At 39.6% G+C, this 27,803-nt stretch overlaps 1 protein-coding gene across 1 annotated transcript in view; it reads left to right on the top strand.

Annotated features, from left to right (window-relative positions):
- Positions 1-27,803, top strand: part of GALNT14 (polypeptide N-acetylgalactosaminyltransferase 14) — a gene marked incomplete at its 3' end in the record, with an annotated part of 335,253 nt that overhangs the window by 249,638 nt on the left and 57,812 nt on the right. The window contains exons 4-6 of the mRNA XM_081341474.1: positions 9,957-10,024; positions 10,348-10,413; positions 27,095-27,216. Coding sequence (XP_081197600.1) covers positions 9,957-10,024; positions 10,348-10,413; positions 27,095-27,216 — 256 coding nt within the window. The remainder of the gene's footprint in view (positions 1-9,956; positions 10,025-10,347; positions 10,414-27,094; positions 27,217-27,803) is intronic.

Genomic DNA, 27,803 nt, shown 5'->3' with positions numbered 1-27,803 from the left:
TGTCTGCTTCTGTCAAAATACAGGATAACAAGCAACAATGAGTAATTCCCTAGAACATTTTTATGTAGTATTTTTCATTCCATATAGACATACAGTATGTCAGCCTTTCTGGCTATTCTCCCATAGCTTGAACCTATAGCTATTGATTGAAAAAGAGGCAAATCTCACCCCATAAATTGTAAGTAATCATCAAGCTGTATTGAAAGATTAACAATATAATCCATGGGTATCTGTCCAAAAGCAGGAGATAACCAGCATTACCTTGACCAACAAAAGTCAACCTAGTCTGACTATCAGTAGTTGAGACAGAATTTTGGGAGAGGCTTTATGCCTGCTTTGGTGCTTTTCGGAAGCATTTGGTTTACCACACAGAAAATCAGTTAGGAAACAATGCTAAATAACTTTTGACTTGATCCAGCAAGACTTTTTTAGATTCACAAAGCAAAGCTTTGTTACCATCATACATCAGAATCAAAAATACAGAGGAACAACAACATTCTGTACTCTTAAAATTAATCCAGAATGGTCACTCAGTCTTGCCCATCCCTGTTGCTGAGTTGCAAAATTTAGCAATTAAACAGGTATCTATGGGATCTCTGCTTGCTATAAATTAATCTGCATAAAATTATTCTGGTTAAGTGACAAGTTTTTTTCCCCCTCTGAGGGAGCTGAAGTAGACTTTTTCTTAGATCAGAATAAAACATTGTTTAGAAAAACATTTTATACAATTCTGGCTAATCCACTTGGAGAAGGTCTGTGCATTACTAATGTAGTTTAATTTAATATATAGGTCTTATATGCTAATTAGAGATTTCCAATGAGTCACTTAGTTTGATTCTTACAGTAGAAACTTCCAATTATTTTCACTTTTCAACTATGCAAACTTTATATGACACTAAGATAACAGTTGCTACTAATACAATTGTGTTGGTTTGTTACATTATTTTCTTGCAGTTTTTCCCATTTCTTTCCTAAGTTCTGTTTCTGGGCAATGGTACCTGTTAAATTTTCCACCACATGTAATATTGCTGTCCTGTCTTCCTGTTCTGACATAATTCCATTGCAATAATTTGCTGAACTCAGTTCCTGCCTTTAGCTATTTTTAAAAATAAACCCTCAGAATCAACAAACATATTAATAATAATTAAAAGATACGTTGACAAGCGGGAATAGCACATCTAAATTTTGCTCTGGGTAAGGAAGTGAGAGACAGAAATAAATGTGATCTTGTCTTTAATAAGTCACAGATGAGATGCCACACTGAATAATAATCCTATTGAAAATAATTTTCTTAAAGTTCTCCTCACTTGAAGTATATCACTGTTGTCCTATTCTTGGTGATCAATCTGTGGTACAGAAAGATTGAGTTAAACAAGTGGAGTTGACTTCATAGATTGGAATTCTAGATGGGAACTGGAGGGATTACAATTACACCTAGCATTTGGCACATTTAGAAGCAATAGCTATAAGCAGCCTATGCTTTCTAACATACATATCATGGAATTATCAGCAAGATGTTCCTACAGTTCCCTGCTGAATGGCAAGAAATTTGGTGGCAAACCTAGGATTCTCTTTGAGAGATGCAAAGAATTCCATATATTCCAAACAAATGTTCAGAAGAGCTTCCTCCAAAACCAGGGTACTTACATTTAATTTTGTAGTTACAGTGGCTGAATAAATACCACCAAGCACACATGAATTTGATTTGGAGAAATTAGGCACAGGGTTGGTTCTCTCTTGTATTCACTGATTAAATTTGCACATTGCAATAAGCCATTATTTGTTGAATTGTGATTTGAATAAACCATGATTAACTGGATTTGTGCTGCCTGCTAAGCCACATGTCAACCACAATAGCTAAGTTCTCACATTATACTTAAATGAATGATAAAGTCGAGGAGTGAATCTACAGTTGAACTACAGTCAGCTCAAGGATCCAGAAAAATGTATAGCCTTATCAAGTGCTTTAGAGTGCTAGATGAGAATATGTTCAATTGCTGAGAATCTAGTCTGTGAAGATAAAATTACAAATCACAAGCATGAATTTAGAGTGCCATGCTATGAATTCTGTTTGACCTTTGACTCAGTGGAGTTTTTCTTTATCACCATCAGTGATACTTGGACATTTTAAAGTACATCCAGGAATTTGCAGTTAGAGATTACGCTTAGTTTCTTTGGATGTTTTTATGTCTAATCTGAATGCTTTGGAAGTAGTTAATTTTCAGTTTTTTAAATTCTAATGGTGATGAAAAACATTTATATCTTTTTTTAAATTGATGTCAGACCAAATGAAAGATGTTATTGTATATCTATTTATTAACCCTATTAGTGGCATATAATGTAGAAAGTTAGTGCCAGCTGGCAGATGGGAGCCAGTTATTCATGAGATTTTTTATGCATTATGTGTAGATAAGGAGAAAACTCAAGATTGAAAGAGGTTCATTCAATAGTATAATGGAAATATTTGGGGGAAATTATAGACATATGGTATTTCTTAGTCTCTATTATATAAAAAGTACTAAAGTATTGTACAATTTTTAAATGGCAAAAATGATAAAAACATCGATAAAATGGAATCAGAATAATATACCTGGAAATAAACCAAGCCCTGAAAAAGCTTAATGACATTGAAAGAAACATATAGCAGCACTTTTCAATTAATTTTCTCTAGTAGACTTAGTTTCAGCCCTCAGGAAAATATTTAGGAAAGTGTCTACTGTTAACAGAAATTGGTCAGGAAGAATACCTAGCAAATTTCTGGTTTTGTTTTTTTTTAAAAAAACAGTTCTACAAGATCCTGATTTATTCAGAATAGTTCCTACTGTATTGTGTTCTCATTCTTGGAAATGATATCAATAGATACTATGAATGTGTGGGCCTGGTTTCTTTTATTATATTGGTAGAGTTGTGTTCTAGGTTGGCGTATGTATATATTTGTATGGCTACAGTCACACATAATATTAGGACCGGATGTTGCTTATTTTGTCATTGGATGAACCCAGTCATGAGTTGTAAATCACATTTTCCATCTAAACAAAGTATGGGTTTTTTTTAATCATTTATGATTAAATCATAGATTGCTTATTTATTTATTTATTTATATATTCATTCATTCATTCATTCATTCGTTTGAATTTCTAAAACACCCAACTCTCAGCAACTGTGGGAGCTTTATGTCATTAAATGCCAGGGCAATAAAGTGAAGAGAAGTGCATCCAAAAAACTGTCCTAAAGAAACTCTCCACCATTTTAGCAGCTTACCATTATGCTATCCCTAGGTCTGGGAGAACAATGATTTATGGTTTTCATTGCCTTCTGGAATATATGGGATCTGCGTGGGTCTCTGCAGGAATATCAGTCCAGAGAGGCAGGGATCATGGTTTTGAAGCCATATTTCTGAGATCTGATTAGATGACATTTTTTAATTGAGAAGTTTATCCATTCTGCTGGACTTTACTGGATGGGCAGAAATTAATCAGGTAATTAATCAGGTAATTAAGGTAATCAGATTCTACATCATAAGAGGCTTTATAACCAGCACCTTGATTGGCACCCAAATGCCAATAGAGAGGCAGACAGGTAGAACATGGAGCTTTGGTATGACATGCAGGAATACATTCTGGAGCAAGATAATTTCCAAGGCATTTCAAGGGTAGCCCCATGTAGAGCACATTGCAGTAGTTCATTCTAGAGGTGACTAGGGTTTGAGTGACTATCCAAGGGTACTCCAATCCATGAACAGGCACAACTGGTACACTAGATGGATACATGCAGAATTCTTCAAGTAAGAGGTGTGACTCCAAGCCAACACCCAAATTATGTACCTGTCTTGTATGGGGAAGTGCAACTCTCTTTCCAAGATGGTTGGGAAAGATGAAAACTCCCTCAAACCAGGGGACCCCTATATCCACAGCCACTTGTTCTTGTTGGGATTCAGCCTGTCTGTTCCTTTCTATCCAGACCGGAACAGCCAACAGAGGCAAGACATCAACAGCAGCAGTTGCATATTTCAGGATCAACATGTATAAGTGAGTATCATCTGCATACTGATGATAGCAGACCCTGAACTGATGGATGACCTCACCCTGTGGTTTCATATAAATCTTGAATAGGAAGTGGTACCTCCCTCCATCAACAGTGCTTGGAACTGTACACAGAGAAAGGAGAACTAACATAACACAAAACTGCCCACTCCCAATTGCTGCAGGCTGTCCAGAAGGATTCTGTGACTGATGGTATGAAAAACTGTTAAGAATTCAAAGAGCACAAAGATGCATCCCATCTCTGCTAAAGGTCACTGACAGCATTTGTTGTTGTTAGTTGCGAAGTCGTGTCCGACCCATCGCGACCCTATGGACAATGTTCCTCCAGGCTTTCCTGTCCTCTGCCATCTTCTGGAGTCCATTTAAGCTCACGCCTACTGCTTCAGTGACTCCATCCAGCCACCTCATTCTCTGTCGTCCCCTTCTTCTATTGCCCTCAATCTTTCCCAGCATTAGGCTCTTCTCCAGTGAGTCCTTCCTCCTCATTAGGTGGCCAAAGTATTTGAGTTTTAGCTTCAGGATCTGGCCGTCTAAAGAGCAGTCAGGGTTGATCTCCTCTAGGACTGACCGGTTTGATCGCCTTGCAGTCCAAGGGACTCGCAGGAGTCTTCTCCAGCACCAGAGTTCAAAGGCCTCAATTCTTTGGCGCTCAGCCTTTCTTATGGTCCAACTTTCACTGCCATACATTGCAAATGGGAAGACCATAGCCTTGACTATACGCACTTTTGTTGACAGGGTGATGTCTCTGCTTTTTAGTGTGCTGTCTAGATTTGCCATGGCTTTCCTCCCGAGGAGCAAGCGTCTTTTAATTTCTTGACTACAGTCCCCATCTGCAGTGATCTTGGAGCCCAGGAAAATAAAATCTGTCACTACCTCCATTTCTTCCCCATCTATTTGCCAGGAATTGAGAGGGCCGGATGCCATGATCTTGGTTTTCTTAATGTTTAGTTTCAACCCAACTTTTGCACTCTCCTTCACTCGCAACAAGAGACTCTTCAGTTCCTCTTCACTTTCTGCCATTAGAGTGGTATCATTTGCATATCTTAGGTTGTTGATATTTCTTCCAGCAATCTTAATTCCAACTTTTGATTCATCTAGCTCTGCCTTTCTCATGATGTGCTCTGCATATATGTTAAATAGGCAAGGCGACAGTATACAGCCTTGCCGGACTCCTTTCCCAATTTGGAACCAATCAGTGGTTCCGTGTCCAGTTCTCACTGTTGCTTCTTGGCCCGCATATAGGTTTCTCAAGAGACAAATAAGATGGTCTGGTACTCCCATCTCTTTAAGAACTTGCCATAGTTTGTTATGATCCACACAATCAAAGGCTTTAGCATAGTCAATGAAGCAGAAGTAGACGTTTTTCTGGAACTCTCTAGCTTTCTCCATGATCCAGCGTATGTTGGCTATTTGATCTCTAGTTCCTCTGCCTCTTTGAAATCCTGCCTGTACTTCTGGTAGTTCTCGATCCACATACTGCTGGAGTCTAGGTTGTAGGATTTTAAGCATAACTTTACTAGCATGAGAAATGAGTGCAATGGTGCGATAGTTTGAACATTCTTTGGCACTGCCTTTCTTTGGAATTGGAATGTAAACTGATCTTTTACAATCCTGTGGCCACTGTTGAGTTTTCCAAATTTGCTGGCAAATTGAGTGTAGCACTTTTACTGCATCGTCTTTTAAGATTTTGAATAGCTCAGCTGGAATACTGTCATCTCCACTAGCTTTGTTGTTGCTCAGCTTTTCTAAGGCCCACTTCACTTCACATTCCAAGATGTCTGGCTCGAGGTCAGTGACCACCTCATTGTGATTATCAGGGACGTTAAGCACATTCTTGTATAGTTCTTCTGTGTAATTTTGCCATCTCTTCTTAATCTCTTCTGCCTCTGTTAGGTCCCTGCCATTTTGGTCCTTTATCATGCCCATTTTTGCATTGAACGTTCCCTTCATCTCTCCAATTTTCTTGAAAAGATCTCTGGTCCTCCCTATTCTATTGTTTTCTTCTATTTCTTTGCACTGTTCATTTAAGAAGGCATTCTTATCTCTTCTAGCTATTCTCTGGAATTCTGCATTCAATTGGGCGTATCTTTCTTTTTCTCCCTTGCCTTTTGCTTCCCTCCTTTCCACAGCTATTTGCAAAGCTTCCTCAGACAGCCATTTTGCTTTCTTCCATTTCTTTTTCTTTGGGATGGTTTTGGTTGCTACCTCTTGTACAATGTTGCGAACCTCTGTCCATAGTTCTTCAGGCACCCTGTCTATCAGATCTAATTCCTTAAATCTATTTGTCACCTCTACTGTATATTCAATGGGGATAAGATTTAATTCATACCTGAGTGGCCTAGTGCTTTTCCCTACTTTCTTCAGTTTAAGCCTAAACTTTGCAACAAGAAGCTCATGGTCTGAGCCACAGTCAGCTCCTGGTCTTGTTTTTACTGACTGTATAGAGCTTCTCCATCTTTGGCTGCAGAGCATATAGTCAATCTGATTTCTGTGTTGACCGTCTGGTGATGTCCATGTGTAGAGCCGTCTCTTGGGTTGTTGGAAAAGAGTGTTTGCTATGACCATCATTTTCTCTTGACAAAATTCTATCAGCCTGTGCCCTGCTTCATTTTGTACTCCAAGGCCAAACTTGCCTGTTATTCCGGTTATCTTTTGGCTTCCTACTTTAGCATTCCAATCCCCCATGATGATAAGGACATCATTTTTTGGTGTTAGTTCTATAAGGTGCTGTAGGGCTTCATAGAACCGATCAATTTCATCCTCTTCAGCACCGGTGGTTGGGGCATAGACTTGGACTACTGTGATATTGAATGGTTTGCCTTGGATTCGAACTGAGATCATTCTGTCATTTTGAGGATTGTATCCCAGTATTGCTTTTCCTACTCTTTTATTGACTATGAAGGCTACTCCATTTCTTCTGAGGGATTCTTGCCCGCAGTAGTATACCTGATGGTCATCTGAATTAAATTCACCCATTCCTGTCCATTTTAGTTCGCTGATACCTAAGATGTTGATGTTCAGTCTTGTCATCTCTTGTTTGACCACGTCCAGCTTTCCTTGATTCATGGATCTTACATTCCAGGTTCCTATGGAGAAAAAATCTTTACAGCATCGGACTTTCCTTTCACCACCAGACATATCCACAGCTGAGCGTCCTTTCGGCTTTGGCCCAGTCGCTTCATTCTTTCTGGCGCTACTAGTACTAGCCCTCTGCTCTTCCCCAGTAGCATATTGGACGCCTTCCGACCTGAGGGGCTCATCTTCCAGCGTCATATCGTTTTGCCTTTTGGTACTGCCCATAGGGTTTTCATGGCAAAGATACTGGAGTGGGTTGCCATTTCCTTCTCCAGTGGATCACTTTTTGTCAGAACTCTCTGCTATGACCTGTCCGTCTTGGGTGGCCCTGCACGGCATAGCTCATAGCTTCATTGAATTACGCAAGCCCCTTCGCCACGACAAGGCATGAAGGGGACTGACAGCATAATCAATTCTAATTCGGTAATCTAACTCAGCCTGAAGCTTGACTGAATTGGATCCAGATAATCTGGAGCTACTGCTCAACCACCTTCTCAACAACCTTCCATAACAAAAACCTATGCTCTCCTTGGAACCCAGCAGCTCCATAAATTATCTCTGATAGGCCATTCTAATAGACCTTATCTCCTTTACAAGGTGGGGTGACACCAGTTAACAAAAAGGCAATCATAGTGTGATCTGATTATAGCAACAGAGCGAGGGTAATACTTTTTAACTATCAGTTTATTTTGTGACTCTCCTGAAATAAAATGTGACCTTCAATCACTTGGGACAAGTCCCTGTTTGCCATAGAAACCACGAACTCCTGAGCAACTCCATATTCAACATCATCAGATGGCAAATTGAACTGCCCAAGCACTAACAATCTTAGGGTCTTCATAATTAGACCGATATTGGAATCCAACAGTTTGGTAGTATTAACTGCCAAAGTTCAGGGCCACTAAGGATCTAATAATATTGAAGGCTGGTCCACTAGATATAGCATTGCCAGCATCTGGGTCCTTATTTTACCAATCTTGGAAGAATGGAAGGCTGAGTCAACCTTGATCCCTGTCAAGAGCAAACTCCAGGGTCTGGCCAGAGTTTGCCTCAATACTGCATTTTAACCATTGTGCAACCAGGGCTCTATATCAATGGTAATGCCTGCCTTTTCCCTCCAACTCTAGCTCTCCTTCCTTTGCTCTCCCTTCCCAGACCAAGACATCCTTATTTCTCATTCACTCAGCCCCAAACCCACAATTACATACATTCATAGCATTCAACCATTTACCCCTCAAAGGAACATCAAACATCACCAGCCTGGAGACAATGTCCAGTGCCTAGTGTCCAGTACAGGGGGAAATATGCTAGAAGTGACAGGACTCCTAAATAACTTGGGAAGGCTCTTGTTGGATTAAGCATCCTTCAGCTCAACTATCCTTCTGCCATATGTTTATTCCAACATATATCCTTTATATATCCCCCAATTCTGTATAAAATTCTGTTACCTCACAGTAACAAAACTGGTGTCTTATTTCTTAGATAATAGCCTATTAGATTGGGCTCATATATTATGTTACCGTATGTTAAAATTAATATAAATGGGGAATTCAAAATTAAATTCAGGTTAGAGTAATGAATTTCATTTTATTTTTATTTTTGTAATTGTTTAATTCATATATAAATTCACAGATATATAAATTCAAACAATGAAATTTTCCTGAAAGCATTAATCAATGTCATTAATCAATATAACCTTCAAATGAATTACATTGTTTTTTTTTTCAAATAAAAGGATTTGGGTTTTAGTTGAAGCTTTCTTTTTCAGAGTTAATGGCAATTTTTTTCTGTCTCATATTTCACTAGTAACCTGTAGTTTATATTCCCCCGATAGGGAATAATTTGTTTACATTACATAACGAAGGGAAATAGCTATCTTCAAAACAACACTCATATGATACATTTATTTTAAATGCTTGGGCAATCCCATTAGCTAAAAGAAACCAGACTCAGTTTAAATTAGCATGTAATTTAAGTATTCACAATGACAATGACTGTAGCCAACTTATAATTAAAGACATTCTACAAAAATTAGCTTTACACAGAATTTGCTTGTCTCTTGTTCTGACTAGTTACGTAGGTCATTCTTTAAGTAATAATATTTTTGTAAAGCCTTCCAGATATATTTCCTTTCTTTTGATAGTGACAACTAATGGAATACAAACATCATTGTTTCTTTGTAGAGTTGATAGTTTTGCAGGAACATGGTTTTTACAAACCTTGACCATGTTTGTTTGTATTCTTTTGTAAAATGCTGTTGATCTTATTACCCAGAAGTGCAACTTCAACTTCATGGTTCTATGAGCAGGCATTCCTTTTTATTTATGAGAAGCTTCAGACTGTAAAGCAGTATAGCTGGTGAGTACCATGCTTCAGCTTAGCTTTTTAATTGATGAAACACAAGCAGTGGCTATGGTACTTTAAGGAAATCTTGCACCACAGTTATAATTGCAGCCTATCATGGGAATTCTATTTTGTTTCTAAAACACTTACCATCTAAATTGGATCCTGGATGAAACAGTACAGGAACGCCTGCCTCATACTTTGCTCTAAGCAATGAACCCTCAGGATTAAGGGCAGCCCCCAGAGGATCTCGAAAACACCGTTGAGACTGGATTTCTAACTGGAGTTGGAAAATAGTAATGACCAGAAGGAATGATCATATCAATTTTATTTAAGTAGTATAACTTTAAATAATGCTCACTTTTTGCAAAGGCTTCATCCCTTCCCCACAACCTCACTGTTACCTGCTCAGGTGAAATGTATTCTGAGCCTGTTTCCCAGTTTTGTTTTTCCGGTTGAAAAATCCATTGGATATTTTCTTTTATGATTCCTTAGTGTGCTGAACCGAACCCCGGTGCATCTGGTCCATGAAATCCTATTAGTAGATGACTTCAGCGATGATCGTAAGTGAACTTGAAAACAAGAGGGGTTGTGAAGGAGGGAGAGAGGGAACTGTGTGTCTGCGTGCACATGTATTGGTGCACAGTCTCAAACGTTTTGAGACTGAAAACATGATCCCCAAAAAGAGATTTCCCCACGTATTATAATTTCCCATTTTCCTTGACATCATACTGGCCACATACTCTTTTCTTTTCTGCCACTAGGAGTTAATTGTGCACTGTCAAAGTTCTTAACACTCACTTTCTGACCTCTTGATTGTGTGAAAGTCTTTGAACGATGAAAAGAAACAATCAAATAACATTGCACTCTGTTTGTGTCTCCAAAGCGGATGATTGCCGTTTGCTGATCAAGCTCCCCAAAGTGAAATGCCTGCGCAACAGTAGAAGAGAAGGTAAGCATTTGGAGGCTGAGCACACCAAGGGAGCACAAAGAATAGAGGAAGACAAAATCAAAGCTTTAGAGTATAGGGGAAAATAAAGTGCAAGGATACTCTTTTACAAGTGAGGTGCATACTTTTTATGCTTGTAGTCTTCTACTAAGGTGGAGCTTTCTATGGATGAAAAGCCAGTATCAATGAAAGAAGATGAGGCAACTATTTGGAACATATGTCATAGAGATCTTGTCATCTCTATGTCTGCCTGTGTGTCTTTGTGTATGTGCATGTAATTGTGTTCTCTAAATTATTTTCATACTTTAAAGCAGGGGTCCTCAACCCCTGGTCCATGGAGTAGCACCGGTTCGCAGCATGCCAGTAACCGACCCAGACAATCAAGTGAAGTCCCATCCATGGGATGCAGGCAGCATGTGATACCACGTCCCCTCCGGTCTGCAGAAAAACCTCCCTCCACAGAAACGGTCCATGGTTGGAGGCCGTTGCTTTAAAGAACAAAATAAAGCAATCAATGCATTTTTCTTCAAAATGAAACACTAATCTATTCAGTCAGGTTTCCTTCAGCAGATGTACTCAGGATTGCAGCGTTCTATAATTTGTAATTAATGATACATTGGAAAATTGTAAACTCTATTACATTTCAGATCCCTTATTTACTCATCGGTATTTTACTCATTTTTTTAACTTATCTTTATTTCTTTTACCCCCTTCATGGATTACTGCCTTGTCGTGGCAAAGGGGCTTGCGTAATTCAATGAAGCTATGAGCTATGCCGTGCAGGGCCACCCAAGACGGACAGGTCATAGCCGAGAGTTCTGACAAAACGTGATCCACTGGAGAAGGAAATGGCAACCCACTCCAGTATCTTTGCCATGAAAACCCTATGGACAGTACCAAAAGGCAAAACGATATGACGCTGGAAGATGAGCCCCTCAGGTCGGAAGGCGTCCAATATGCTACTGGGGAAGAGCAGAGGGCTAGTACTAGTAGCGCCAGAAAGAATGAAGCGACTGGGCCAAAGCCGAAAGGACGCTCAGCTGTGGATGTGTCTGGTGGTGAAAGGAAAGTCCAATGCTGTAAAGATTTTTTCTCCATAGGAACCTGGAATGTAAGATCCATGAATCAAGGAAAGCTGGACGTGGTCAAACAAGAGATGACAAGACTGAACATTGACATCTTAGGTATCAGCGAACTAAAATGGACAGGAATGGGTGAATTTAATTCAGATGACCATCAGGTATACTACTGTGGGCAAGAATCCCTCAGAAGAAATGGAGTAGCCTTCATAGTCAATAAAAGAGTAGGAAAAGCAATACTGGGATACAATCCTCAAAATGACAGAATGATCTCAGTTCGAATCCAAGGCAAACCATTCAATATCACAGTAGTCCAAGTCTATGCCCCAACCACCAGTGCTGAAGAGGATGAAATTGACCAGTTCTATGAAGCCCTACAGCACCTTATAGAACTAACACCAAAAAATGATGTTCTTATCATCATGGGGGATTGGAATGCTAAAGTAGGAAGCCAAAAGATAACTGGAATAACAGGCAAGTTTGGCCTTGGAGTGCAAAATGAAGCAGGGCACAGGCTGATAGAATTCTGTCAAGAGAATGCGATGGTCATAGCAAACACTCTTTTCCAACAACCCAAGAGACGGCTCTACACATGGACATCACCAGATGGTCAACACAGAAATCAGATTGACTATATGCTCTGCAGCCAAAGATGGAGAAGCTCTATACAGTCAGTAAAAACAAGACCAGGAGCTGACTGTGGCTCAGACCATGAGCTTCTCCTTGCAAAGTTTAGGCTTAAACTGAAGAAAGTAGGGAAAAGCACTAGGCCACTCAGGTATGAATTAAATCATATCCCTGTTGAATATACAGTAGAGGTGACAAATAGATTTAAGGAATTAGATCTGATAGACAGAGTGCCTGAAGAACTATGGACAGAGGTTCGCAACATTGTACAAGAGGTAGCAACCAAAACCATCCCAAAGAAAAAGAAATGCAAGAAAGCAAAATGGCTGTCTGAGGAAGCTTTGCAAATAGCTGAGGAAAGGAGGGAAGCGAAAGGCAAGGGAGAAAAAGAAAGATATGCCCAATTGAATGCAGAATTCCAGAGAATAGCTAGAAGAGATAAGAATGCCTTCTTAAATGAACAGTGCAAAGAAATAGAAGAAAACAATAGAATAGGGAGGACCAGAGATCTTTTCAAGAAAATTGGAGAAATGAAGGGAACGTTTAATGCAAAAATGGGCATGATAAAGGACCAAAATGGCAGGGACCTAACAGAGGCAGAAGAGATTAAGAAGAGGTGGCAAAATTACACAGAAGAACTATACAAGAATGAGCTTAACGTCCCTGATAATCACAATGAGGTGGTCACTGACCTCGAGCCAGACATCCTAGAATGTGAAGTGAAGTGGGCCTTAGAAAAACTGAGCAACAACAAAGCTAGTGGAAGTGACAGTATTCCAACTGAGCTATTCAAAATCTTAAAAGACAATGCAGTAAAAGTGCTACACTCAATTTGCCAGCAAATTTGGAAAACTCAACAGTGGCCACAGGATTGGAAAAGATCAGTTTACATTCCAATTCCAAAGAAAGGCAGTGCCAAAGAATGTTCAAACTATCGCACCATTGCACTCATTTCTCATGCTAGTAAAGTCATGCTTAAAATCCTACAAGCTAGACTTCAGCAGTATGTGGATCGAGAACTACCAGAAGTACAGGCAGGATTTCGAAGAGGCAGAGGAACTAGAGATCAAATTGCCAACATACGCTGGATCATGGAGAAAGCTAGGGAGTTCCAGAAAAACATCTGCTTCTGCTTCATTGACTATGCTAAAGCCTTTGATTGTGTGGATCACAACAAACTGTGGCAAGTTCTTAAAGAGATGGGAGTACCAGACCATCTTATTTGTCTCTTGAGAAACCTATATGCGGGTCAAGAAGCAACAGTGAGAAGTGGACATGGAACCACTGATTGGTTCAAAATTGGGAAAGGAGTCCAGCAAGGCTGTATACTGTCGCCCTGCCTATTTAACTTATATGCAGAGCACATCATGAGAAAGGCAGGGCTAGATGAATCAAAAGTTGGAATTAAGATTGCCGGAAGAAATATCAACAACCTAAGATACGCAGATGATACCACTCTAATGGCAGAAAGTGAAGAAGAACTAAAGAGCCTCTTGTTGCAGGTGAAGAAGGAGAGTGCAAAACTTGGGTTGAAACTTAACATTAAGAAAACCAAGATCATGGCATCTGGCCCTCTCAATTCCTGGCAAATAGATGGGGAAGAAATGGAGGTAGTGACAGATTTTATTTTCCTGGGCTCCAAGATCACTGCAGACGGGGACTGTAGCCAAGAAATTAAAAGACGCTTGCTCCTGGGGAGGAAAGCCATGGCAAATCTAGACAGCACACTAAAAAGCAGAGACATCACCCTGTCAACAAAAGTGTGTATAGTCAAGGCTATGGTCTTCCCAGTTGCAATGTATGGCAGTGAAAGTTGGACCATAAGAAAGGCTGAGCGCCAAAGAATTGAGGCCTTTGAACTGTGGTGCTGGAGAAGACTCCTGCGAGTCCCTTGGACTGCAAGGCGATCAAACCGGTCAGTCCTAGAGGAGATCAATCCTGACTGCTCTTTAGAAGGCCAGATCCTGAAGCTAAAACTCAAGTACTTTGGCCACCTAATGAGAAGGAAGGACTCACTGGAGAAGAGCCTAATGCTGGGAAAGATCGAGGGCAATAGAAGAAGGGGACGACAGAGAATGAGGTGGCTGGATGGAGTCACTGAAGCAGTAGGCGCAAGCTTAAATGGACTCCAGAAGATGGTAGAGGACAGGAAGGCCTGGAGGAATGTTGTCCATAGGGTCGTGATGGGTCGGACACGACTTCGCAGCTAACAACAACATTTCTTTTACATTCTTTGTGTAAAATACCTAATTAAAAATGGCTGTACCATTGATGGGCTATTGAATTCAGGGTGAACACTTAAAGGACTTCAGTTAAGCATGTCATGTATACTTTTCCACATTAACCTCTTTGACTGGTACTTTTTGCAAGGGGTAAGGTCTTTGCATGAGATCTTTCCTGAACTGAAATGTGCATCATGATATCATTCCTGATTATGAGATGTGCATAAAGTAAGGTAGAATTTTAAGTGAATTAATACTTATTTGCCTGATACAAATTTGGCCAGTCCAAAAAAAAAATGTTGCCTGTGGAGTTGAGATAAAGGTAGAAGGGATGTTTTTCAAAAAACCAGTCACTCAGCTGAATGCCTGTTGTATCAAAATCACCCAATAGCTGTAAAATGATCCATCACTGCTTCATAATTCACATTAATAAAGTAACAACAGTTATTCACACATTAAATTTTACTTGTGCATTTATATTTGCTTTTTTAAAACCATCCTAGAAGTTTGTTGAAGGGCAGTGTATAATTTTATGAAATAAGTAGTTCATGGTAAAGATGTGGGTGAAAGGATTGTGGAGAAACAAAACTTGGCAGGGACAGAGCCCCTCTGCATTTTTCATGTCATTAAAATTCTTCCCAGCAACTGTGTCGGAGGTGGGAAAGTTGAGAAGACACAAATGTGTCTTTTCTTGCCTTAAAGGAACTACAGCTTAAAAGAACTAATTAAGGCTCTGCAAAAACTCTCTTCAGACAGCATGTTCCACTGTAGAATTCCATCTGCTGATCCTTCCCCTCTCTCCATTGGAGACATCACTCAGTTCACCTGCACAAGGCAATTGTTCCCAGCTGGTAGCCTTCCTCTATACCTAAATTTTACGTCTACCTCTACCTGAAGGAAGACTGAGTCCAAAGTTGATTTTCCAAATTAAATGTTAACAGGGTAACGTGGAAGGCACATGGTTCACCCACATGGCATGCATTTTGAGCTTCCTCTCCTCCTTCTCCTCCTCCTTCTCCTCCTCCTCTCCTCTATTTGGAGCAGAGTTTCCTGCCAACTCAGAAGTAGATGGTAATCACCTCAAAGTGGCCATTAGTGCCCTAGGTTTACCATATTCCATTTAGGTTTGAAAGAACAAAATTCACTGGCCCTGACTTGCAAAGGTGATTACATGACACACACACCCGGGACACTGCAACCCTCATAAATATGATTCATTTGCCAGGCATCTGCATTTGATCACTTGACCATGGTGATGCCACAATGGTTGTAAGTGTGAAAAATGGTCATAAAGTCACTTTTTTCAGTGCCGTAGTAGCTGTGAACAGTCACTAAATTAATTGTTGTAAGTCAAAAACTACCTGTATTTCTCAACCTCAGCAACTTTAAGATGTATGGACTTCTATTCTCAACATTCCTCAGCTAGCATTCATCTCCAGAATTGTGAAAAATACCATTTGACTATCCCAAAGGTGCTTTTTCATTGAGGCAACTGGACTTTCTTTTTTTCCTTTGAAGGTGTTTCGCTTCTCATCCAAGAAGCTTCTTCAGCTTCTTCAAAGAGAAAAAAGAAAGTCCAGTTGCCTCATGAAAAAGCATCTTTGGGACAACCATTACCTGGATGACTGAGAATCTCCATAGACATTTACCATTTGACTAGAATTTTGCTCAACTGACTTATTTGGTAAGGTAATCCAGATACAGTATTTAGCAGTTTGCATATTTCTTTTTTTTTCATATAGGAGAAGACTATCTCCAAGAGGGAAGAACCTCTGTGTATGGAGGCTCTTTGAGTAATTCACAGTTCTGATTTTCTGCACTTTTGAACCATATAGGAAATCTGCCCAGAAACTCCTCAGTACAAATATTCATCTTCTACACACAAGGATAGTGAGGACTCCTTGTGTAGAGAGGCCACATAGGCTCCTAACAGCTTGTGAGAATCTTCAGCTCTTGTTATTATACAGGAACCTCCGGTGAGCCAGACAACAATCAGAACTACTAATTTATAAAAACAAGCAAATGGCTTTGCAGAATAGAAATTATCATGTTAAAAGTTACAATGAATTAAATAATCAATATATTTTCAGTTGTATAGATACACTGGCTATTTACAGTATACGGTTTATGGAGGCAATTTAACGTCTTAAGTATCCAGTAAAGATAGTCTTGCACAAAAAGAGCTGGCCTGAATTGCAGTAATTATGAAGCTTCATGATAGCAGAAAGAATTCCATTTTGGTTAACAGCAGAGTGAGGCAATGACAGAAATCACTGTGTATTAGAAAAGAATATGAAGAAGTACAAATCGTTTAATGGCTCTAAGTGACTGCCCATTTTGGTGGATCTGAAAGGAAAAAGTCTCAATTCCTTTTCAAATATAAATCATTTTGATACCACTAAAACGTTTCTGCTCAACCACCTAATTGGGTTGTTAAGAGAGTTTAAGGACAGATCAGGTGCATTGAACATAATACAGTTATTTGTCCCCCCAAAAAAGAAAGCACACTTCTGAAAATTGGTACTTTTGCAATCTGTGGACCTTAGATACATGAAATGTGCAAGCCATGGATTTACTTCTGTTGTACTCTATAAAGAGAAGATAAGCTTTCAAAGGCTACCTGTGTCAAAGCTAGGGCCAGGGTACCCTTTATTTCTTGGGTGATAATCTGAATTATTATTCAGATTAATGAATTACTTTAGTAAAATAATAGTATGAAATAGTACTAATTTGATTTTTTTATATCACTATCACTGATTTTTTGTCACTTTTCAGTTTGACTATTGTATATATGAGAATGTATTAGTTGATGATTTCAATCTAACATATGCATGTCAACTTGTACTGTATATTGTTGTTGTTGTTAGCTGCGAAGTCGTGTCCGACCCATCGCGACCCTATGGACAATGTTCCTCCAGGCCTTCCTGTCCTCTACCACCTTCTGGAGTCCATTTAAGCTCACGCCTACAGCTTCAGTGACTCCATCCAGCCACCTCATTCTCTGTCGTCCCCTTCTTCTATTGCCCTCGATCTTTCCCAGCATTAGGCTCTTCTCCAGTGAGTCATTCCTTCTCATTAGGTGGCCAAAGTATTTGAGTTTTAGCTTCAGGATCTGGCCTTCTAAAGAGCAGTCAGGGTTTATCTCCTCTAGGACTGACCGGTTTGATCGCCTTGCAGTCCAAGGGACTCGCAGGAGTCTTCTCCAGCACCATAGTTCAAAGGCCTCAATTCTTTGGCGCTCAGCCTTTCTTATGGTCCAACTTTCACTGCCATACATTGCAACTGGGAAGACCATAGCCTTGACTATACGCACTTTTGTTGACAGGGTGATGTCTCTGCTTTTTAGTGTGCTGTCTAGATTTGCCATGGCTTTCCTCCCCAGGAGCAAGCGTCTTTTAATTTCTTGGCTACAGTCCCCATCTGCAGTGATCTTGGAGCCCAGGAAAATAAAATCTGTCACTACCTCCATTTCTTCCCCATCTATTTGCCAGGAATTGAGAGGGCCAGATGCCATGATCTTGGTTTTCTTAATGTTAAGTTTCAACCCAAGTTTTGCACTCTCCTTCTTCACCCGCAAGAAGAGGCTCTTTAGTTCTTCTTCACTTTCTGCCATTAGAGTGGTATCATCTGCGTATCTTAGGTTGTTGATATTTCTTCCGGCAATCTTAATTCCAACTTTTGATTCATCTAGTCCTGCCTTTCTCATGATGTGCTCTGCATATAAGTTAAATAGGCAGGGTGACAGTATACAGCCTTGCCGGACTCCTTTCCCAATTTTGAACCAATCAGTGGTTCCGTGTCCAGTTCTCACTGTTGTTTCTTGACCCGCATATAGGTTTCTCAAGAGACAAATAAGATGGTCTGGTACTCCCATCTCTTTAAGAACTTGCCACAGTTTGTTATGATCCACACAATCAAAGGCTTTAGCATAGTCAATGAAGCAGAAGTAGATGTTTTTCTGGAACTCCCTAGCTTTCTCCATGATCCAGCGTATGTTGGCAATTTGATCTCTAGTTCCTCTGCCTCTTCGAAATCCTGCCTGTACTTCTGGTAGTTCTCGATCCACATACTGCTGAAGTCTAGCTTGTAGGATTTTAAGCATGACTTTACTAGCATGAGAAATGAGTGCAATGGTGCGATAGTTTGAACATTCTTTGGCACTGCCTTTCTTTGGAATTGGAATGTAAACTGATCTTTTCCAATCCTGTGGCCACTGTTGAGTTTTCCAAATTTGCTGGCAAATTGAGTGTAGCACTTTTACTGCACTGTCTTTTAAGATTTTGAATAGCTCAGCTGGAATACTGTCACCTCCACTAGCTTTGTTGTTGCTCAGCTTTTCTAAGGCCCACTTCACTTCACATTCTAGGATGTCTGGCTCGAGGTCAGTGACCACCTCATTGTGATTATCTGGGACGTTAAGCTCATTCTTGTATAGTTCTTCTGTGTAATTTTGCCACCTCTTCTTAATCTCTTCTGCCTCTGTTAGGTCCCTGCCATTTTGGTCCTTTATCATGCCCATTTTTGCATTAAACGTTCCCTTCATCTCTCCAATTTTCTTGAAAAGATCTCTGGTCCTCCCTATTCTATTGTTTTCTTCTATTTCTTTGCACTGTTCATTTAAGAAGGCATTCCTATCTCTTCTAGCTATTCTCTGGAATTCTGCATTCAATTGGGCATATCTATGTTTTTCTCCCTTGCCTTTTGCTTCCCTCCTTTCCTCAGCTATTTGCAAAGCTTCCTCAGACAGCCATTTTGCTTTCTTGCATTTCTTTTTCTTTGGGATGGTTTTGGTTGCTACCTGTTGTACAATGTCGCGAACCTCTGTCCATAGTTCTTCAGGCACTCTGTCTATCAGATCTAATTCCTTAAATCTATTTGTCACCTCTACTGTATATTCAACAGGGATATGATTTAATTCATACCTGACTGGCCTAGTGCTTTTCCCTACTTTCTTCAGTTTAAGCTTAAACTTTGCAAGGAGAAGCTCATGATCTGAGCCACAGTCAGCTCCTGGTCTTGTTTTTACTGACTGTATAGAGCTTCTCCATCTTTGGCTGCAGAGCATATAGTCAATCTGATTTCTGTGTTGACCGTCTGGTGATGTCCATGTGTAGAGCCGTCTCTTGGGTTGTTGGAAAAGAGTGTTTGCTATGACCATCGTATTCTCTTGACAAAATTCTATCAGCCTGTGCCCTGCTTCATTTTGTACTCCAAGGCCAAACTTGCCTGTTATTCCAGTTATCTTTTGGCTTCCTACTTTAGCATTCCAATCCCCCATGATGATAAGGACATCATTTTTTGGTGTTAGTTCTATAAGGTGCTGTAGGGCTTCATAGAACCGGTCAATTTCATCCTCTTCAGCACTGGTGGTTGGGGCATAGACCTGGACTACTGTGATATTGAATGGTTTGCCTTGGATTCGAACTGAGATCATTCTGTCATTTTGAGGATTGTATCCCAGTATTGCTTTTCCTACTCTTTTATTGACTATGAAGGCTACTCCATTTCTTCTGAGGGATTCTTGCCCGCAGTAGTATACCTGATGGTCATCTGAATTAAATTCACCCATTCCTGTCCATTTTAGTTCGCTGATACCTAAGATGTCGATGTTCAGTCTTGTCATCTCTTGTTTGACCACGTCCAGCTTTCCTTGATTCATGGATCTTACATTCCAGGTTCCTATGGAGAAAAAATCTTTACAGCATCGGACTTTCCTTTCACCACCAGACACATCCACAGCTGAGCGTCCTTTCGGCTTTGGCCCAGTCGCTTCATTCTTTCTGGCGCTACTAGTACTAGCCCTCTGCTCTTCCCCAGTAGCATCTTGGACGCCTTCCGACCTGAGGGGCTCATCTTCCAGCGTCATATCGTTTTGCCTTTTGGTACTGTCCATAGGGTTTTCATGGCAAAGATACTGGAGTGGGTTGCCATTTCCTTCTCCAGTGGATCACGTTTTGTCAGAACTCTCGGCTATGACCTGTCCGTCTTGGGTGGCCCTGCACGGCATAGCTCATAGCTTCATTGAATTACGCAAGCCCCTTCGCCACGACAAGGCAGTAATCCATGAAGGGGTACTGTATATTAGTGGAAAATAAAGCATAGCAGTTGAGGTATTATTGCTGGTGGGGTATGCAAATCCCTCCCTTCCTCTATTCTTTCCAACCCAGAAACACACAGAGAGATAAAAACAGAAAACTGAGTAAAACCAGTCACGGGAAGAAGACTGAAACATATTTATTTTTCATGCTACCTACTTTTCCTTCTGGGCAGGAACAGAAACATCTGACTCACAAATCATTCCTCTCCTTATTGTCTCTTTATCTTTCTCCTCAAACTGATGCCTTTATAGGAAAATAAGTCAGGAAGGAAAATAAATCAGAAAAGAAATAACTTTATATACATACTATTGTGGTTGTATAGATACTGCATTGATACTTCTTCCCATATTTGAGATATCAAAAAAGACCAGGATCTCATGAAGGCGCCATGGCTGCATCTTAGCAGGCACTACTTCCCCTAAATCTGAAAATTGTATAGAGACTTCCCACTTGGGACACCTTGCTTGTATTCCTGGGCTCATAATTCCTTAGTGCAAGGACATCTCCCGGGGTGTGTGTGTGTGCATGCGTGTGTGTGTGTGTGTGTGTTTCAAAACCTGTAAATTGGAGGGAACAGTATTATAGTAAAAATCCCACCTGTTTTCTGTGTATAAACATCCAGTAACATGCCTGTTATGCCCAGAAAGCATCTACTCAGTATCCTTTCTCTGCTTTTATTGAAAAGCATAATTGAACAATGGTGGGATGAGAAAGAATATTTCCCCTGTCCAATTGTGTCTGGTTCTAGGAGGCAGTGCTCATCTGTGTTTCTTAGCTGAGGCAGTGTCCGAAAACACTTCTGTGATCATGTGGCCAGCATGACTATACACTGAGGCACATAAGCTCACTGTTACCTTCCCACTGAAGTTGTACCTATTTATCTACTCACATTTGCATGCTTTCAAACTGCTAGGTTGGCAGCAACTTGGGCAAGTAATGGGAGGTCATCCCATGACACAGAACTCAAGTCTTGAACCCGGCCTGTCAGCTTTCCAGCTGAGAAGTTGGTGTCTTTAACCACTGAGCCCTCGTACCCACCCCATTTTCTTTATGTTCTATTGTAATTGTCTTTTCCATCCCTCTTCCCACTTCTGAAATAAAAAAGATGAAATAGCTATTTCCAGTGTTCCATTTCTAATTGGGGGACACGATTTTCCCTTTACTATTTCCTGTTTTATTAACTTACTACTGAAAATAGTTGTCAAGCAAGCGTCCTTGAAACAAACAATAACATTTACAGTCATTTCTTTTCAAGAAGTAATTTATGATATTAGATAAGGGAAACTTATTTGATACTGTAAGATTGTTTTAATTGATAAAGTAATCAGTTAATATACTCAAGAAGTAAGTGAGTTTTAAAGTTTAATTTGTAGACTTTCTGGATTTTCATAGAATATTTATTACCTTGCCTACCTGGGATTTCTTTCAATACTTCTGGAAATTCAATATTGTTCATTAAAGTATTAATTTGCAGGTTAGTATACTATAAAAATCAACAATTAGCAATACCAAATTCTGCCGATCTAGGTTTCTAAAACAAACCCAGTGCTGTCACTTAAAGATCGCTTACTTACAGTAACTCCCTTTTTACAACCCTGTAAATCCCTTAATTCGTTAACCCTCAAGTCACACAGTTCCTCCAGGCCAGCCTTCCTGAAATTGATACCATCCAAATGTATTGACTTACATTCTCATTATCTTCAGAATGTTTCTGAATTATTATTTTAGCTGCGAAACCAATTACCTCAAGGAAACCAAAAATTGTTCTGTGTCATTTGTAGTCTTTAATTTCCATGACCTTTCTTAACTCTTCTTGTACTGTTCACATCCTTTCTTTTTCTTTTCACCTTTTCTCTATTAAAGGATACCAACACACAGTAATTAACCTCAGGTTTATTTTACTCAAGAGTAAGGACAGAATTTGGTGGATTGTTCTTCCCTTCAAGTCCATTTAAAGCTATGGTGACATTTGTGTTGCGACTCCTTAATTATTTTCCTACAAAAGTTCTATTTTTGTCCTTGTTCTTGGAATGCCTGAGTATTTTAAAAATCTGTTATGATGGTGCCTTCAAACTTATTTCATTGTTTGAGACAATGCAATTTACTGCTACTGCATGGGCACCCGTGGGAGAAGATAAAAATCTGCAAGTGGCAGATTTTCAAGAAGCTGATACCTGTGACTTAGCCTAACACATATCACAAGACCATGGTTTATTTAAGTCTTGTTTACTGTGTATACCACAGTTGGTTTAAATTTATATAATATGCAGAAGTAAACCAACCATGTTTTAGCAAAAAGAAAAAGTTCAGCATATAACTTCCCTTAGTTGTAAATCTTCAAACTTTATTTTTATTTTTATTTTTTTTATTTTAATTCCATTTATATCCCGCCCTTCTCCGAAGACTCAGGGCGGCTTTACAAACTTAGCAGTAGCCTTCATTCTATGTATATGCCTGCTTATTAGGGCTTTCACACACCCCAAGCGGCATTATTACAAAGTCAGCTTATTGCCCCCAACAATCTGGGTCCTCATTTTACCTACCTCGGAAGGATGGAAGGCTGAGTCAACCTTGAGCCTGGTGGGATGCGAACCTGCACTAATTGCAGGCAGATGGTGTTACTTAAGGAGGCATTAGCCCACTGCTCCACCAAGGCTTCTGGATGTGTTGGGATTAAAATTTCCTGAATTCCCAGTCAGCATGAAAATTTTAATTCCAACACATGAATGAATGGATTATTAGGTGATTATTAAGTCCTAACAAATCAAAGGATGGCATTCATGATTCTCTGGATTCTAATATTTTAAAATACATTTAATTAAATTGTATTTTAAAACTTTAAGATGTATATGGCTACAGAAGGCTCAAGACTATTACCGGTAACATACAGTAACATCTGTACTTCATTCCTCCCCAAACTACAGTTTAAACTGATATATTTTAACCTTGGCTTACAAGACAAAAAAAAAGTGTTTACTAAGAGAATCAAGTTTTATCTTAAAGATAAGCAGCAGTGTGTCACAGCTGCCAAAAAAGCCAACACAGTGATAGGCTGCATTAACAAAGGGCTAGAATGAAGATGACATGAACCTAGTATTTTATAATGCCTATAATGTAACACTCCACTAGAATATTGCATCCAGTTTGGTAACCATGATATAAAAAAGATGTTGAGACTCTAGAACAGGCATGTCAAACTGCTGGCCCGCAGGCCATATGCATCATACTGAAACTGTGCCCATCCCATTGCCAGCAATGGGGAAAAAGTTGAAATATGTCGTGTGATATCATGTGACATCACAAATTTTACATGCCTGCTCTAGAAAGAGTGTAGAGAAGATCAACAAAGATGATTAGGGTACTGGAAACTATGAAGAACAGTTGCAGGAATTGGGTACGTGTAGGGTAATGAAAAGAAGGACTAGGGGTGACATGACACAGTGTTCCAATATTTCGGGTTGCCACAAAGAAGAGGGAGTCAATCTATTCTCCAAAGCACCTGAAGGCAGGACAAGAAGCAATGGGTGGAAACTAATCAAGGCAAGATCGAACCTAGAATTAAGAAGAAATTTCCTGACAGAACAATTAATCAGTGGAATAACTCGCCTCCAGAACTTGTGGTGCTCCAACACTGTTGGTTTTTAAGAGGAGATTGGGTTTTGTGTCATATTCTAGTTTAATTATGCTGTTGTAAATTAAAAGTGTGCTGAAAGGTGATTTCTAGCCCATTGTCTTATTTCCTCCTCTCCAGTACCCGCTATATAAATTAATTCACAGAAAACAATGCAATATGATTTCTCATACTTTCTTTCAAACTCAGAGGAAATAATCTCTAGCCTTAAGCACACTTAGTAAGCGGTACACTAGCATTCCTTAACCCAGACATGTCAAATTTGTGACATCACGTGACTTTGCGAGACATATCGAGACTATTTTGCCATTGCCGGCAATGGGGTGGGCGAGGCTTCTAGAAGACGCGTCTGGCCCGCGGGCCAGCAGTTTGACACCCCTGCTTAACCTAAGACTCTCCCAGAAGTCTAGGATTGCATTCCTAATAGAAGTAGAGAATGTCACAATTGACAATATGACTAGACTTAGTTCCAGATAAAATGCTTAGAACTGTACGCAAGGACCTTCTTGCTTTCTGATAGCATTCATCTTGATGCAGCCATTCATGGACTAGAACAGACATGTCAGACTCGCGATGTCACGTGACATTGTACAATGTATTGGGACAATTTTACCATTGCCGGCAATGGGGTGGGCGCGGCTTCTGCATGGTGCATCCGGCCCATGGGCTGGCAGTTTGATACCCCTGAACTAGAAGGTCTGATGCCTCTAGGGATTTGAGTTCTTGGCAGAAGGTTCTGGGCTATTGATTGATTCTGGCTCAGATCCTGTTTCAAGGCTTGACTTAACTGGCTTTGTAGATTCTTTTAATTCCCTCTGTAGAATCCATAACATTTTCTCCATGTTACCCCAAAATGGTAGGTTGTATTGAAACAGAGATCAATCACAGAGCAAGTCAGGGAGCCAACTTATGCAGGGAATAAGCCTCAATATGGATATTGTTATCCAGATGGTGCTTGCATCATATGAAGGCACCCAAAGTGATATTATTTAAATTGAATGAAAAACAGGATTTACAAAAAATAATTCAGGTCATGGTGGGAAAGCAATAGTGAGTTCCATTTCCCAAAAGCTATTAACCATATGCTTGCCCTTTGAGGTAGTCCAGACAAGTCATACAAACACTAAGTCTGTCTTTATTGAATAGTTACATTGGATGGTCTCCTCTCTTTCTTTTACTTGTCAGAAAACTAAGGAGAGTGCCTTCTGAAATGTTTTCCACCCCGTCTCTCCTTCTGTGGGCTGAGATATCATTTGCTTACCAATTGTCCATTTTGTGGTTCTCTCTCTTGTCATTCCTGCATACCATTACCCATAAAGGAATCAATATTAATCAAGATTGTATTATAGAACAGAATGTGTGGTCACTCCACTTAAATCTGGACACCCTCAAACCAAGAGTTTATGGTTGCCTAATACAATTAAATTCATGTCTGATCTGGGCTTATTACACTTTACTTTTTGATGGCTGTTTTTATACAAGTGAGATTCTAACTTCACATTAACAGAACTCAATTCCTATGCTACGAATGATGTCACAATATTCATATTATGGCTTATTTTGATGGCTTTGTTCCCACAATTTGCTATGACAATGACCACTTAATCTTTTGCCGTGTGGACCCTACTAAGAAATGTATTCTAGGTTTAATTTTGTTAAGAAAACAGGAGAATTGGGAGTAAGCAAATCCATACGGAGAGATCCAAGCTGTAAAATGAAAGTTTTGCTTTGTAAAGCATGTCATTTCCTGTACCATTTCTTTAATTGAACAAACCACCTGAGGACCATGGAAGCAACTTCCTTGGAATTTTTTTTAGCCACTGAAAATCTACAATTGCATAATGAGACTATTAGGCCCAAGTAAAGCTTTGCAGTATTTAAAGTAGCAAACTGAAAACAGCATGAAAACAGGTATTCTGTGTGCTTCATACGTTTTATTAGGATTGTCTTGGGATACACAGGGCAAGCTATTGTATATAGACAGGTAGCAAAAACCACACTTATATTGATGATACTACATAGATGGGTAATGAAATGTCTTCAAGCAAACAACCAAACTCAGAGAGCACCAAGGACTCAACCTTGGACTACAGACATTTTTTTCTATTGAAACAAATATTGCGAAATCAAGTGATTTAATTAAAATTGCCATTCATTATAAAAAGGATATTATGATGATAGCATAGTAACACCCATCAAAGTTAAGAATAAAAAGGAGCCTTTTATCTTATCCCTATTGATTATAATTTGTCCTCAATCCTCAATATTACTCATGTAATATTATAATTTCTGCATCATCCCCAATTATTGATTTATTAATTAATATTTATATCTTCTTCTCCTGTTCTTCCAATGACTGCCGTATTAGAATTGTTGCAAAAGAGAAATTTAGCTCTCCATTAATGAAGAACAGAAAATGCATTAGAAAATTCCTGTAATTGAGGGAAGTGATTGCCAGCTGGGAATTGTATTTGTCATTTGTTTCTGCAATGCAAATTGTATTTGCTGTTTGTTTTTGAAGCAATTTGCCTTTGCAGAATAATTTACAGGAAGCTGTAGTTAGGAAAGTGATCCCATCCCTATTAAGAAGTATTTATATGTTCATCCTTAATTTTTTTCTTAAAAAACTCTAAAAACATTTTTAAACTGTATTTTAGGCAAAAGGGGGGCTGTTCTAGTTATGATACAACCTTATTCTTCAGAACCAGTATTTTTACATCTTGTCTTCCCTTTGCAGGGGCAATGAAAAGAATTATATAAATGCAGAGTGTTTTAATGAACATAATTTTTTGCCCAAGACAAACTTTTTGCTTGGACTACTGACCTTGCAATGCAGAAACTGTGCTGAATCATCTTAAAAAATGGCATGCTTCTTTTTAAGTCCAGAATGGTAGCATGGCATGAGCTGAGTAGACAAGGCTAAGAATGAATAAGCTGAGGATTGTGTGTGCTTGTTTAGCAACTGAAGTCTTGCTTAGAAATTTGCATCAGCCAGACCTATGTTTGAGTTCATGTCCGCTGTTACAGGTTTGATCCGTTCCCGCATTCGAGGAGCAGATGTGGCCCAGGCAGGGGTTCTTACCTTTCTAGACAGTCACTGTGAGGTGAACAAGGATTGGCTGCTTCCTCTTTTGCAGAGGATCAAAGAGGTAAGTGAGCCACTCAGTAGCATTGTCTCTGATCAGAGATAATAGCATGTATCAGCATGGCTTGTATAAGCCATGGAAGTTCCTGGCAAAATGCATGGAAAAATAGCCTGTCAAGCTATTACAAATGTAATGCTCAGTACTGTTCTGAAGCTGGCAGCAGGCCTCTGACTTTTAGCAAAGAAAAAAATATTCCCATTATTTGCTATTTTACCTGTTTATGTGGAAATAGCAGAGATTTTCTTTCACAACATGCATTTCTCTAATGAGCTATCGAGTCTCCCCTGAAGAATGCTGACCACTGGACCAAAGATAAAATCAGGTCCCAAATGAGCCATTTGTCTGAATGTAAACCAGACCAGGCTACCATTCAATTTCAGATGCAAAAGACACCAAATAGGTACTGAACCCCAACATTGTTGTGTTAGAGCATGGGGTGGGGAATATTTTTTATCCTCAATAAATCTTGAAGTGTGTGTGTGTGTGGGGGGGTGGTTTGCCAAAGGTTGAGATAATTACAGTTATAAATAACAGCTCAGCCTCTTCATCCTAGTGGCCAGAAAACTTTTCATTGTTGTATTTCTGAACTC

Source organism: Vipera berus (genome assembly GCF_964194415.1).
Source record: "Vipera berus genome assembly, chromosome: 1".
Taxonomy (NCBI): domain Eukaryota; kingdom Metazoa; phylum Chordata; class Lepidosauria; order Squamata; family Viperidae; genus Vipera; species Vipera berus.
This window is presented reverse-complemented; position numbering and strand designations above follow the sequence as displayed.